This window comes from Triticum aestivum, chromosome 4B (genome assembly GCF_018294505.1).
Source record: "Triticum aestivum cultivar Chinese Spring chromosome 4B, IWGSC CS RefSeq v2.1, whole genome shotgun sequence".
Taxonomy (NCBI): Eukaryota; Viridiplantae; Streptophyta; class Magnoliopsida; order Poales; family Poaceae; genus Triticum; species Triticum aestivum.
Genome location: NC_057804.1, coordinates 614,620,083 through 614,635,786, shown reverse-complemented (window position 1 = coordinate 614,635,786; position 15,704 = coordinate 614,620,083). Strand labels below are relative to the sequence as shown.

The 15,704-nt window shown below is 43.0% G+C and overlaps 1 protein-coding gene across 1 annotated transcript; it reads left to right on the top strand.

The window, feature by feature from the left end:
- The first annotated feature begins 13,262 nt into the window (after positions 1-13,262).
- LOC123093591 (cancer-related nucleoside-triphosphatase) lies at positions 13,263-15,613 on the top strand. The gene is made up of 6 exons (XM_044515578.1): positions 13,263-13,416; positions 13,496-13,583; positions 13,675-13,765; positions 14,440-14,524; positions 14,699-14,855; positions 15,149-15,613. Exons 1-6 carry the CDS (start codon positions 13,372-13,374, stop codon positions 15,262-15,264), a joined length of 582 nt encoding a protein of 193 aa, XP_044371513.1. The 5' UTR covers positions 13,263-13,371; the 3' UTR covers positions 15,265-15,613.
- Positions 15,614-15,704: the final 91 nt, after the last annotated feature.

Sequence of the window (15,704 nt, the reverse complement as noted above, 5' to 3'; positions counted from 1 at the left end):
GCTTTGTGATGAAGTTGGAGCACAATTTTATTTATTGAATGTCTTCCTTATGAGTGGTAGTCGGGGACGAGCGATGGTCTTTTCCTACCAATCTATCCCCCTAGGAGCATGCGCGTAGTGCTTTGGTTTTTGATGACTTCTAAATTTTTACAACAAGTATATGAATTATTTTGACTAATATTGAGTCCATGGATTATACGCACCCTTTCACCCCTCCATTATTGCTAGCCTCTCTTGTATCGTGCAACTTTCGCCGGTACCATATACCCACCATATACCTTCCTCAAAACAGCCACCATACCTACATATTATGGCATTTCCATAGCCATTCCGAGATATATTGCCATGCAACTTTCCACCGTTCCGTTTATTATGACACGTTTCATCATTGTCATATTGCTCTTCGCATGATCATGTAGTTGACATCGTATTTGTGGCAAAGCCACCATCATAATATTCATACATGTCGCTCTTGATTCATTGCATATCCCGGTACACCACCGGAGGCATTCACATAGAGTCATATCTTGTTCTAGATTTGAGTTGTAATTTTTGAGTTGTAAATCTATAAAAGTGTGATGATATCCATTATTAGAGCATTGTCCTAGTGAGGAAAGGATGATGAAGACTATGATTCCCCCACAAGTCGGGATGAGACTTCGGACTTTACAAAAAGAAAAGAAAAAAGAGAAAGGCCAAAAAAAGGAAAAAAAGAGAGAAAGGCCAAAAAAAGGCCAAAGAAAAAAAAAGAATGAGAGAAAAAGAGAGAAGGGACAATGCTAGTATCTCTTTTTCCACACTTGTGCTTCAAAATAGCACCATGATCTTCGTGATAGAGAGTCTCATATGTTGTCACTTTCATATACTAGTGGGAATTTTTCATTATAGAACTTGGCTTGTATATTCCAATGATGGGCTTCCTCAAAATGCCCTAGGTCTTCGTGAGCAAGCAAGTTGGATGCACACCCACTATTTCTCTTTTATTGAGCTTCCATATATTTATAGCTCTAGTGCATCCATTGCATGGCAATCCCTACTCACTCACATTGATATCTATTAATGGGCATCTCCATAGCCCGTTGATACGCCTAGTTGATGTGAGATTATCTTCTCCTTTTTGTCTTCCCCACAACAACTGTTCTATTCCATATATAGTGCTATGTTCATGGCTCATGCCCATGTATTGCGTGAAAGTTGAAAGAGTTTGATATTATTAAAGTATGAAACAATTGCTTGGCTCGTCATCGGGGTTGTGCATGATTAAATACTTTGTGTGATGAAGATAGAGCAACGGCCAGACTATATGATTTTGTAGGGATAACTTTCTTTGGCCATGTTATTTTGAGAAGACATGATTACTTTGCTTAGTATGCTTGAAGTATTACTATTTCTTATGTCAATATGAACTTTTATTTTGTATTATTTGGATCTGAACATTCATGCCACATTAAAGAAAATTACTTTGAGAATTATGCTAGGTAGCAATCCACATCAAAAAAATTCTTTTTATCATTTAACTACTCGAGGATGAGCGGGAATTAAGCTTGGGGATGCTTGATACGTCTCCAACGTATCTATAATTTTTGATTGTTCCATGCTATTATATTACCTGTTTTGGATGTTTATGGGCTTTATTTTATACATTATTATCATTTTTGGGACTAACCTACTAACCGGAGGCCCAACCCATATTGTTGTTTTTTTGCCTATTTCAGTATTTCGAAGAAAAGGAATATCAAACGGAGTCCAAACAGAATGAAACCTTTGGTAGCATGATTTTTGGAACGAACAAGATCCGAAGAGCTTGGAGTGCAAGTCAAGAAACAGCCGGAGCCTCCACGAGATAGGAGGGCGCGCCCCCCCTGTAGGGTGCGCCCCCTGTCTCATGGGACCCTCGGGCGTCCACCGACGTACCTCTTCCTCCTATATATACCTACGGACCCCGAAAACATCCAGGGGCACCATGAAACACAATTTCCACCACCGTAACCTTCTGTATCCGTGAGATCCCATCTTGGAGCCTTCGTCGGCACTCTGCCGGAGGGGGAATCGACCACGGAGGGCCTCTACATCAACATCCTTGCCCCTCCTATGAGTTGTGAGTAGTTTACTACAGACCTACGGGTCCATAGTTATTAGCTAGATGGCTTCTTCTCTCTTTTTGGATCTCAATACAATGTTCTCCCCCTCTCTTGTGGAGATCTATTCGATGTAATCTCTTTTTGCGGTGTGTTTGTCGAGATCCGATGAATTGTGAGTTTATGATCAGATTTATCTATGGATATTAATTGAATCTTCTCTGAATTCTTTTATGTATGATTGAGTTATCTTCGCAAGTCTCTTCGAATTATCGGTTTGGTTTGGCCTACTAGATTGATCTTTCTTGCCATGGGGAGAAGTGCTTAGCTTTGGGTTCAATCCTGTGGTGTTCTTACCCAGTGACAGAAAGGGTTGCAAGACACGTATTGTATTGTTGCCATCAAGGATAACAAGATGGGGTTTATATCATATTGCATGAGTTTATCCCTCTACATCATGTCATCTTGATTAATGCGTTGCTCTGTTCTTATGAACTTAATACTCTAGATGCATGCTGGATAGCGGTCGATGTGTGGAGTAATAGTAGTAGATGCAGGCAGGAGTCGGTCTACTTGTTATGGATGTGATGCCTATATACATGATCATGCCTAGATAACGTCATAATTATTCGCTTTTCTATCAATTGCTCGACAATAATTTGTTCACCCACCGTAATACTTATACTCATATTTGCTTTCAATCTACTTTTATTTGCATCTTTACTTTTTTGCATCTATATTATAAAATACCAAAAATATATTTATCTTATCATACTATCTCTATCAAATCTCACTTTCGCAAGTGGTCGTGAAGGGATTGACAACCCCTTTATTGCGTTGGTTGCGAGTTCTCAGTTTGTTTGTGTACGCGCGTGGGAGTTTGGAGGAGCCTCCTACTGGATTGATACCTTGGTTCTCAAAAACTGAGGGAAATACTTACGCTACACTTGCTGCATCACCCTCTCCTCTTTGGGGAAAACCAACGCTAGCTCAAGACGTAGCAGGGGGGAAGGCCAAAACCAAGCTAGCAAAAACTAGGTGGGTGGCAGATGTTATATTGGATTGGCTGAGAGAAGAACCTGGACTTGGTCCAACATCACTCCATGGGATGCTTTTTGAGAAGTACAAGATAGAAATTCCTTATATGAGAATTTTCAATGCTAGGGAAAAGGCTCTCTTGATAGAATTAATGGTCAATGGAATGACGGTTTTCAGCTGCTTTACACTTTCAAAGCTGAAGTGGAGATGGCAAGTCCAGGGAGTGTTGTAGAGATTGACAAGCATACAGTTCCATTCAAAATAAAAGGAAAGTCATTTGAGAAGGAGTGCTTCAGAAGGGCTTTTGTTTGTTTCAAGGCTTGCTGGCAGGGGTTTCTAGATGGTTGCAGGCCCTATTTGGCTGTTGATGCTACACATTTGACTGGAAGATGGAGAGGATAGCTAGTAGCAGCTTCTGCAGTTGATGGACACAACTCGCTATTCCCAGTTGCATTTGGTGTGGTGGAGGCAGAGTCTAAGGAAAGTTGGGTTTGGTTTCTGCAGTAGTTGCGCACCATTGTAGGCACACCCCCAGGTTTAGCTATACACATAGATGCTTGCAAGGGTTTAGAGAGTGTAGTAGAAATTGTATTCCCTGGAGTGGAGCATAGGGAATGTATGTGACACCTAGCGCATAATTTCAAAAAGAAGTTCAAAGGTAAAGTTTATGATGAGAATTTATGGCCAGCATCATACACATGCAGCAAAAGGAAGCATGAACACCATTTGAGAGTGTTGTATGCTCAAAATCCTCTTGTGAAGGAGTACATGGATGCACATCATGGCAAGGTTTGGTCAAGAAGCAAATTCAACGAAATCTGCAAAGTAGATTATGTGACCAGTAACCTTGCAGAATGCTTCAATTCAAAGTTCAAGTCAGTGAAAGGGCTCTTGTTATGGCAAGCATTTGACAAGATGAGGCAGATGATCACGATAAAGATGGCTCTTCACAAAAGAATTGTAGAAACACAATATGTTGGTCATCAAATGCTCCCATCACTGATTAAGGCATTGCACTTGAAGGCAAGAGGACTGAAGATGAAATGTATTCGATCTGGTACATATGAGGGAGAGGTTACCTAACTGACACTAAAAATAGGGTATGGAGGTATCCTATGAACCTAAGTACTAGAGAATGTACTTGTAGGCAATGGCAGATCCGTGGGAAGCCATGCATACATGCCCTACATCTGATGACCGTTATTGGGGGTGCAGATGGTGAAGTTGATCAATATTGCTCTGAGTATTTCTCTGTTGCCAAATTTATGGCTGCTTATGCTGACAATGTGCCTGCACTCTTGGGGAAAGATCAATGGAACATAGTAGATCCAGGGTTCAAACTCCATGCTCCTGTCATTACTAGACCACCAGGAAGACCAAGGAACTAGAGGATTAGAGCAAGTGAGGAGGGTCATCTACCAAAGAAGCATGCTTGCAAAAAATGTGGAGTTCTGGGGCATATTGCTAGGCTTTGTACCAATGTAGTGGATGCATCATTTGGAGAGGAGGAAAGATGGACAGCAGCCAATGCTAAGGAGAATGCAACAACAATGGAGACTGAAGATGCAGAGGAGAATGCATCAGCAATGGAGACTGAAGATGCAGTGGAGAATGCAATAGCAATTGAAGCAGTGGAGAATGCAACAGCAAATGAAGCATCTTGGTATGTGTTTGCATTTGTAGAATGCAGCTACCCTTTTGTTTGCATTTGTTCTCTTTTTTGCCTATGGCTTATAATTTTATTTACCAGCTCTAGGGAGAAAAGGCCAAGAGATGAAGAAGCAGAAGATTTTGAAACCATGGCCTTTGATGGTTTTGAAGCTATAAGAGAGGAAGAGGAGGGGGTAATTTTTCCAATTGTGCCTTTTAAGATTACTGAACCCATAGATGACCGTCAAATGGTCGTCAAGTGCTCGGCGAGTGGAACTACTCCATCAGCACCTCCACGGCGAAAACCCCAAGTAAAGATCAAAAGGAACAAGAGTATGAAAGAAAAGAGCATATCAACTAGGAAAACCAGGAGCAAGACGGTGAAGCCAGCTGCAAACACAAGGAGCAAGTCAAAAATTTGAATTAAGTTGTTGGGAAATGTTTGTGTTGTCAATTTGAGGGCGAGTCGATCGCTTAAAACTTGGTAGATTTGTATTAAGATGTTGGCATCTTCAAACTTGGTAGATTTGAGCTACTGTGAAAACTTATCAGTTGTAATAATGTTGCTTCTACTTTGGTTTCTTATTTGAGTCAGAATTCAAATTTCCATCAAAATTTGAATTTAAATCAATATTTCAATTTGGGCTAAAATTTGGATTCGAGCCAAAGTTGAAGTTGAACATTGGAGGTTCACTGCTCTATGCGGTGTATTTGATCGAGCATTTGAAGTCCAATATTCGTAGGTGAACAGTCCGAATGAGAAATGTGCTACAAACGAGCTCGAAAGCTAGGGTAAACAGCCCTATTTGAAATCAAGTTTTGTTTGACCTTGTCTAAATGTGGCATATATATTTTTATTAACACTTGTTCCATATATATAGGGTAAAAACAAAGTCTCGCTATTTATTGATTAATATTCATATTACTACATTTTTTTTGAAAAAATATGCTTTTAATTCAAAACCATCAAATAACACGTTTTAGATATGAAAATGAAAAGGTAAGTTCAGATCCTTCTTATTCACTCCAAAATGAAGCTATGGAGATTTTTCTGTTTTTTTTGAATTATTTGATTTTTTTCAAACCCTAAACCCTCTCTCCCTATTCTACAAACTCTGAACATGTTCACAAGTGATAGCTCATTTGTGTGAAGCCTTTTTTTCATGAAAATGACCTACACCAAGTTTATATTTTTTCTCATAACCTTGTCACATATGACGGCTATGTGCGCAAGAATTACAACATTTTGATTTTTTGAATTTTTTAAAAACATTTGAACTTCATTTCGACAGATCACTTAAAAAAATATTTTTTCAAAAAAACGCCCCTATACCGAGTTTATATTTTTTTATGGTAACTAGGTCTCATAAACGGACGAACTACGTTTTTTTATATATTTTTGCGATTTTTTCTAATTTAGTTATGGCCATTTGAAATCTGGTCAAACCCTAATAACCCCGTTGACTGGCTCATAACCCTGCAGGAATGCTCCAAACCCTAGCGTCGAACGTCCGCTGTCAGATCCTACCAAGCGCCAAACACGACCCGTCAGATGTGGGGGCAGGCATGCGCGATCCGCGTGACGCATCCTGATTGGCTACTGCACTCCCTTTTACAATCTGCCCCACTTTACATATGAAATTGTATTTTTCGCACATGACCACCACATGTCAGTGTTATGAGTTGGTTCAAATATTCAAACTGCAAAATACAATGTGGCAAATCGTCAATATAGCTTCCCCTTCTCCTCTTCTCCATCTGACAGACAAAGGCATCGAGCAGATCTCGAGCAGTTCCTTTGTTTCTTTCCCCATCTTCTCGTTCTTCTTCCTCTCGAGCAATTCCTCTGGTTCTTCCTCTCCGGCGATATGTCGACCTCCTCGTCAGCCCCTCATTCCACGTGGCCGGTGTATGGTCCAGTGCCGATGACTCGATGCACTGACTGCCCACGGACTGCGCCACTGAAGCGGTTGACTTCAAAGGGGGAGAAGAATGGGAACTTTGGGTGCGAGTTCGTCAAATGCGAGAGCAAGCCGGAGGGGCAGGTTAGATCTGAGTTTTCCTCGCATCCTTTTTCTCTAATTTCTCAAAAAAATCTGTTAGATTTGGAATTTAGGTTACGTGATTTCGTTTCCAGATCGTGAAGAAATGCCACCATTTCGAGTGGATGGATGATTACATCCAGAGGCTTCAAGGGTTGGGCTTGCTGGATTCGAGGGGGAATGCAATCCGCGAGTTTAATCTGCCCCATGATAGTGCCGCTTTGGCAGCAGCAGCACGTCCGGAATACCCTATGGTGGTAGATGTCGAACTGAAGACGGAATTGAAGAAGATGAACAAGAACTTCAAGCAGCTGATTGAGTTGAAGAAGCAATCCAATCTGATAGCTTTAGGAATACTTGCTCTAGGAATTTTTTACTTGATGGGCATCTCTCGTTAGAGATGTTTGTCTAATGTTGTTGCCATTTAGCAATCCAAGTCTGTTTATCTCAAATGCAACTCTGTTTAGTGCAACTGTCGATCTCTGAATGTATGTAGTTTACTGTTATGTTTCGACACTTTCAGTTTGGCAGAAGACAACTACCAGTTCAGTGATAGGATTATTTTGTTAGCTAATAACCTCGAGTGTTGGATCATACCCTAGCTCGTCAGATGACAGTAAGCAGTACTTGAGCAGCACAAGGGATATACATCAGGTTCATCTCTTCTCTCTCGCACTTGCCAAACTTTTGTCCTCGAGTTCGTCAGTTATGTTAGAAAAAAACCTACTTCGCGGGCCCAAAGAGAATCAAGCTGCAATAGGCCCACAAAGAATAAATGAGGCCCAGAAACAAGCGATGTTTCTTTTTTGTTTAGGAATGATTGCTTTATTCTTTTTTGTTTCTGATTGATTTTTTCATTAATTTGATTGCCCAATCTCTTCTATTTCATTGAGGAATTTTTTTGGCTTTCCTTTATGGGTCCCTTCATTTTTTTTGATTTGATTTCTCTTCACCGTATGTGCTTTTGTTTTGCTTGCTCACAACCTGGCTTAGTTTGGCGGTGAAGTAATTTTAGAATCAAAGTATTTGCAAACCGCAGTATTATTATGCCTAGCGAACCAATACTTCAGTATTGGAAAAAGAGGTCCAACCCTCTTTTTTATATACTTCAAAAATAGTGTAGTTTTCTACATATTAAAGTATATAAAACTACACTTTTGACTAAAGCCAAACATCTCAAAGTATTTGATACTTCAATATTTCTGGAAACCAAAGTATTCTTGGAATACCTAAAAAATACAGAGCTCCCAAACCAAAGCCGTGTACAATATGTTCTTATTTTTAGAAGGCATCTATAAACACATCATTTTTAGTTAGTTTGGTTAATTTTGCCCACATCAATTAGCCGTGTCTAAACTTGGGACAAACAAAATACAAACATAATAAAGCATTAACATAACACACATAACTTAACTTAGATATGGTTGCTAGGGCAACACAAGTTCTTACATATAACACGATACCGATAGATAATTAACCTTACTTAGATGGGATAGGGTAGCTAGCTTGGGCAACACACACACCAAACTCACACTACATAGTAGATAGGGCAGCTAGGGCAACACCGCCATGTCTTCACCATCGTCTTCACCTTAATCGCCGGCTTCACTGTCTTCTTCGCCGCCGGCTTCAGTACTACTCCTCTTCAAGGCCGTTCTCGCCGAGGTAGTACCGGAGGCTGTGCATGCGGTTGCGAGCGGGGAAGACGCTCTCAAAGTCAGTGAAGATGTTATATGTGGTGAATGCGATGAACTCGCACCCACACCAATACACCTTGCCGAGCAGGTAGTAGGCATCGAACCTGTTGGTGAAGTGGACGACGAGCCCTACAGCTGGAGCATTGGCATGGGGACACTGCTCCATGAGGTTGAACATGGGCGGCGAGCCCGCCAGGAGGTGGTGGAATCCCGCACGGAGGAACCCCCGTGCAAGCTCAGTGCTACCCCTCCAGCGTGAGAACGCCCACACGCGGAGCGATGCCTCCACGATGACGTTGGCGGGGTACCGCCGTTCCGACACGGTGGGCGGCTCTTGGAACGTTGGCCCATTGTACTGCATCTTGCTCACTTCGCTGAGTGTTTGCTTTGCCTTTTGGGGGAAGAAGAGAAGGGGGAGGCGCAGATGGATCTGTAGAAGAAGAGGCAATGAAGGGCGGTTTAAATAGCCGGGGGAGACGAAGAGGGTACACGCGGAAACGGCGTCGATCGTGACTCAGTGTGTGCGTGAACCGATGTGACCGTGAATTGATGCGAGCGTGGCGTGAACCAATGTGTGAACATGAATCGATGCGAGCGTGCTCTGCGTTGGCGGCTGCCTGCGTCCCCCTTCTGTGTGCTCTGCGTTGGCGGCTGCCTGCCTCCCCCTTCTACGTGCTCTGCGTCGGCGGCTGCCTGCCTCCCACAACTGAACCGATGCCTCGACATATGGACGCGAGCGTGCAGCCTTCCCCTTCTGCCACCGGCACATATGTCTGCGATGCGTGAAACGACGCTCGGAGCGACCATGCAACACGATGTGTGCGTGTGGCATGCATGTCGTGTCAGCAACCGTGCGACATAGATTGATGTGTGCGTGTCGGCGTGCATGCATGCGATTAGGTCCAGGTCACTAGATGCGTGCGTGGCGGCGTTCGCATGCATAGCAGGCCACATTGATGCCAAAGCCGGGCATGCATAGCAGGCTGCATCCATCGATAGCAAGCTTTTTTAATTGTGCTCCCTTTTTAATTTATTACCAACAAACTAACAGGCCCGTCCTATGAACACAAACACGGCCCAACCAGCGAAGCCACAACCACAGCCAACAGAGTCCAACGTGGCCCCACAAGTCAGTTAACGGCCAAGACGGCAAACGTCTGCTATGAACATTTGTGAGAGTTTCAGCTAAGAGAGTGGGAAAAGTGAGCAAAACTTTGGAGCGTGGGGAAAACTAAGCACAACTAAGGAATTGAGGGCACATATGGAATAAGCCCTATAATTAAACAAAACTCCCCCAGGGATGTTGTTAGTTGGAGGCACTCGTTGTTTTGAGCAAGCCATGGATTGATGCTTGTTGGTGGTGGTGGAGTATAAACTTTTACCATTTTGTTTGGGAACTGCCTATAATGCATGTAGTATGGAAGATACATCCATCTCATAGTTGTAGCGTTGACAGTGAAAGTATGCCGCTCAAAATGTGATTCAATCTCTATTTTAAAATCGAGCTCTGGCACCTCTACAAATCCCTGCTTCCCTCTGCGAAGGGCCTATCCATTTACTTTTATGTTGAGTCATCACCTTCTTATTAAAAAGCACCCGCTGGAGAGCACATTGTCATTTGCATTCATTACTATTGATTTATATTGGATGTGACTTGACTGGATCTCTTTTACCATGAATTACAATGTTTAGTCAGTCCTTGATCTTTAAAGGTGCTCTGCATTTATGTTTTGCGGTCTCAGAAAGGGCTAGCGAGATACCATTTTGTTATATCATGTTATGATTGTTTTGAGAAAGTGTTGTCATCCGAGTTTTATTATTATGGCTCGCTAGCTGATTATGCCATTGATATGAGTGATTGTGAGACCTAAGTGTTATTGTGAGTATGGTTAGTTTATAATATTTGTTGAAACCTGAATGCTGGCTTTGCATGTTTACAACAACAAGAGCAAACAGAGTTTGTAATTTTTTTTCTTTATCACTTTCAGTTTATCAACTGAATTGCTTGAGGACAAGCAAAGGTTTAGATTGGGGGAGTTGATACGTCTCCAATGTATCTACTTCTCCAAACACTTTTGCCCTTGTTTTGGACTCTAACTTGCATGATTTGAATGAAACTAACCCGTACTGACGCTGTTTTCAACACAACTGCCATGATGTTGTTTTATGTGTAGAAAACAAAAGTTCTCGGAATGTCCTGAAAATCCTCGGAGGCAAGTTTCAGAAAATATAAAAAATACTGGCGAAAGAATCAAGAACAGGGGGCCCACACCCTGTCCACGAGGGTGGGGGGCGCGCCCCCTGTCTCGTGGGCCCCCTGGAGCTCCACCGACCTCAACTCCAACTCCATATATTCCGTCTCGTGGAGAAAAAAATTAGAGAGGAAGTTTCATCGCGTTTTACGATACGGAGCCGCCGCCAAACCCTAATCTCTCTCGGGAGGGCTGATCTGGAGTCCGTTCGGGGCTCCGGAGAGGGGGATTCGCCGTCGTCGTCGTCATCAACCATCCTCCATCACCAATTTCATGATGCTCACCGCCATGCGTGAGTAATTCCATCGTAGGCTTGCTGGACGGTGATGGATTGGATGAGATTTACCATGTAATCAAGTTAGTTTTGTTAGGGTTTGATCCCTAGTATCCACTATGTTCTGAGATTGATGTTGCTATGACTTTGCTATGCTTAATGCTTGTTACTAGGGCCCGAGTACCATGATTTCAGATCTAAACCTATTATGTTTTCATGAATATATGTGTGTTCTTGATCCTATCTTGCAAGTCTATAATAACCTATTATGTGTTATGATTTGACAACCCCGAAGTGACAATAATCGAGATACTTCTCAGTGATGACCGTAGTTTGAGGAGTTCATGTATTCACTATGTGCTAATGCTTTGTTTTGGTTTTCTATTAAAAGGAGGCCTTAATATCCCTTAGTTTTCGTAAGAACCCCGCTGCCACGGCAGGGTAGGACAAAAGATGTCATGCAAGTTCTTTTCCATAAGCACGTATGACTATATTCGGAATACATGCCTACATTACGTTAATGAATTGGAGCTAGTTTTGTGTCACTCTATGTTATAGATATTACATGAGGAATCGCATCCGACATAATTATCCATCACTGATCCAATGCCTACGAGCTTTTCACATCTTGTGCTTCGCTTATTTACTTTTCCGTTGCTATAGTTACAATTACTACAAAACCCAAAACTATTACTTTTGCCACAGTTACCTTTATTATCATACTACTTTGCTACTAAATACTTTGTTGCAGATACTAAGTTATCCAGGTGTGGTTGAATTGACAACTCAACTGCTAATACTCAATAATATTCTTTGGCTCTCCTTAGGTCGAATCAATAAATTTGGGTTGAATACTTTACCCTCGAAAGCTATTGCGATCCCCTACACTTGTGGGTTATCAGTGACCCCCTGTGCCGCCGACCAGGCATTACGCATTTGCGTCAAGAGCGCCGCATGGCTAAATGGTTTTGTTGTATGAACTCGAAACAGTGCTAACCAGCGTACATCCTTGATCAAGTCCTCCACCTCCCCCGAGAAATCCAAATCCTCCTCTTCCTTCCCGTGCAACTTCATACCGGCGAACTGATCTTCAAGGTCTGGCCCCGGTCCAAAATATGCGCCATGCTCATCCTCCCCTCCATCAGATGCGTTCCTTCTTGCCTGCGAGCTATTCATCCCCCCATCCGCTGCCATGGCTCTATCTTGGCTTCTCTCCCTCCTCAAAAACCCCGTTGCCTCAGATCCGATCGCCCCCCTACACCTAACCCTACTTCCCCCGCCATCTCTTCCCCCTGATTCCCTGGCTCCTATTGCGTTGGATCCGCCATGCAAGCGAGCGTGCACGACGGGATGTGGTAGATCTCACCGGCGGCCGAAGGAAATCGACGATCGGCAAGGTTTGACGTGGACTCTGGCGCAGATCGCCAGAGGAAAGGTGGAACCCTAGAAAACTAGGGGAAAACAGACTTGTTTTTTGTTACTCATATCTCTAGCTGCGTCAGTTGAGATCGAACCCTCCCAGCGGCAATTTTATTTTTCTCCGAACCCGGGCCACAGTGCGCCGCCAGATGGGCTTCCTCCGTTGGGCCAATACGGGTGGCAAGTAACGAAACCAAATAGCGTACGTGAAATTAATTGAAGCGGAACCAAACAAAATGGGACAAAACAAAGAATATCACCTCCCTTTAATAGCAGGTATAGATATAGATATAGACACGGGCGACCATACATACGCACATGCATTCACCCATATGAACGCATGCACGCACACCCTATTTCTCCTATGATCACCTGTGAAAAACTGAGCCTTCACATCTACTTGGGATTGAGAAAGTTGTCACGAACGCCTTCATAGTCAGTAGTCACAAAATCGGGTTCTGTAAAAAAAATTATTGTTCACGAACTGTTTTGACCCGATTTGTCTTTTTTTGCCGAGAGCTTCTCAAACGTCCAAATGAGTTGAAATTTGCAGCGGACCTCACACATCAAAGTATCTACTACACAATATTTTTTTGGATTTTTCTGATTTTTTCTAGTATTTGTTTTAATTTTTTTTTCTGAGCGGGAGCATCTGAGCCCAGGCTCAGACGCGGATTCTCGTTATTTTATGGATTTAATAAAGTTTTTTTTAGGGGAGGGATTTATAATGAAGTGATCGTTTACTGGGCCGGTATACTGAGAGTACGTACCAATAGAAGAATATCCGCATGAGCATTTTGCGGCCCGCATAGCCCGTTTTGTCTATTGTTTGGGCCGGGAGGCAGTCTGGACGGCGCCACAGACCGCACCACCACCAGCCGCGGCCGCCGTCGCCACCCGGCACCGCCGCCTGCCTCGCCGATGCCCGCCGCGCCATCGAGATGTCTCCTCGTGACCGGCCCACCGGTAAGCAGTAATCCGTCGAACCCCGCACAGAATCCTCCTCCCGCCTTGACAAGCGGCTAACGGCCGCCGCTGCCTGCAGGGCGTGGGGAAGACGACGCTGGTCATGCGGGTGCTGGAAACCCTCAGGTCGTCCCACCCGCACCTCGCCGTCCGCGGCTTCTACACCCGTACCGCCCCCCTCGAACTCCGATCTCCGATTCGTTTGCCCGTGCAGTTTGCCCCCAGAAATTTCACTCCCGTCGTGCTTTCTGTTTGCAGGGGAGGTGAGGGAGAATGGGGAGAGGGTCGGGTTCGAGGTCGTGACGCTCGACGGGCGAAGCGGACCGCTCGCATCATCCAGGATTTCAAGGTTGCCCTCAGCTTGCCCCTATGCTTGATTTGAATTCCTTGGCTAGCATATGCACGGCAATAGATTCTTACACTCGAGTTAACTGCATCTAGTTTCAATAAACTTGTTTGCGATCATTGTTAAAATTCCTGTCTGATCGTGCACAGAGTTCTCTCTCCAAGTGATGGAACATTTCAGAACTTCCTTAAACCTGTCTATGTTGCACTTTTAACACTTGCTTACATTTGAAATGCCGCTGATGGTAGATGAATGCCTCCTGACACCGATATTCAGCTTGTTAGGCCACTTGCTTGTGTCTTGGATTTGTCGATAAACATCTGGTTTCTAAACTCCACTTGATGTGAGACTGGTTAATGCCACTGCCAGTAATCTGAAGCATATGGTAGATTTTGGCTCTTCTCATTTTGGCACACTTTTACCATGCCGAGTAACAATTAGTTAGAATACATAGCTCAAGAAGTATCATCTTCACATAATTTTGCGTCTTTCCGTGTCCTGTTTTCTGTCATGTTACTGTATAGCTTCTAATCAAGCTCAGTGAAAAGGTTTAAGGTATGGTCTCTGTTAGATAATTTGTAGTTTATTTTAGTGCTTTGTTGATTCTATCCTTATGTATGCTCATTGAACTATTTTATCATTGTGGATCATGGCATCTAAGTTTGTGTATCTTGCAGCCCTGAGTCTGCTAGATGGCCTACTGTTGGGAAGTACAAAGTAGATACAGCATCTTTGGAATCGCTAGCATTGCCTGAGTTGCAGGTAAGCGGTTCCGAGATATTTCCCTGACCTTAGTTCGAATGGTAGGTTGCTAGTTTGTTCATACATGCCAGACATGTGTGATAATCATGAACCCAAGATTTAGACCAGTCTGTCAGATCACTGTTTACTATCGAAATGTAGCCAACAGCTTTATATTTCTTGTTGATTTATCAGGTCAAAGAAGATACAGATCTCTTCATCATTGATGAAGTGGGTAAAATGGAGTTGTTCAGTCCAGCATTTTTCCCTGCTGTGATGAGAGTTATGGAGTCCAACATCCCTGTGCTGGCCACCATACCACTACCAAGATATGGCAGAGACATTCCTGGAGGTACCATTTTTTTCCAAATTGGGAGCTTGACTGTACATGATATTGTATAAAGAGCATTGCATCAATTGTCTTTTAGTACCTGGTTCAGTCATGGGCACATTTTTATAACTAATATTGCTACAGTGTACCCCAGTATGCTATGTTATACATATAAGAAATTAACAGATATCTCCAGCATGGGAACAAGATATATTTTTACTACCCCATGCTTTTCTGTAGACGCATGTGAGTCAATCTTCTGACTATGGTTTCTCCTTGGATCGTGACTAAACATTCTCCCCTATAAAATGCAGTTGCAAGGTTGAGGAATCATCCTGGAGCAGATGTTTTCACCTTAAATACTGGCAACAGGGATACCATGAGAGAGAGTATCTACAATCAGTTGAGCAGATTGATGCAGAAGAGGTGAATACCTGAATTAGGAGCAGATTGGAGAAGTTTTTCTTATCTCAAATGCTGGTAACAGGATACCAAGAGGGACTGTATGTACAAGTCAGTTGAGCAGATTGATGCAGAAGAGGTGACATGCTACCCTTTTATTGTGATGATTTTGTTAGTCTTGGGACTTGGGTAATGCAGAAAATTACATCTTCCTTTGAGCAAAAGAAGGTAGAACATTAGAGATTTTTACTTCAGTAATAGCCCACCATTAGCTTGTAACATACAGTCTGGTTGTGCCTTCAAGTGGTGTACCTGCATGGCCTAGTCATCTTTTGTATGTTCACTGACTATGGATAGACCACTCGGCAAGTTATTTTCGTGTACGTTACTGGTTAATCTGAATATATAATAAGCATTTCAATTTTTTGTGGGTTTCGTTTGGTTCTTCAATCATGTATACACATTTAG

Excerpts from the sequence above, each read along its gene's own strand:
- LOC123093591 (XM_044515578.1), top strand. The coding sequence starts at position 13,372 with ATGCCCGCCGCGCCATCGAGATGTCTCCTCGTGACCGGCCCACCG. Across the intron at positions 13,584-13,674 it reads CGTCCGCGGCTTCTACACCC|GGGAGGTGAGGGAGAATGGG; the intron begins GTACCGCCCCCC and ends TTCTGTTTGCAG. Across the intron at positions 14,525-14,698 it reads TAGCATTGCCTGAGTTGCAG|GTCAAAGAAGATACAGATCT; the intron begins GTAAGCGGTTCC and ends TTGATTTATCAG.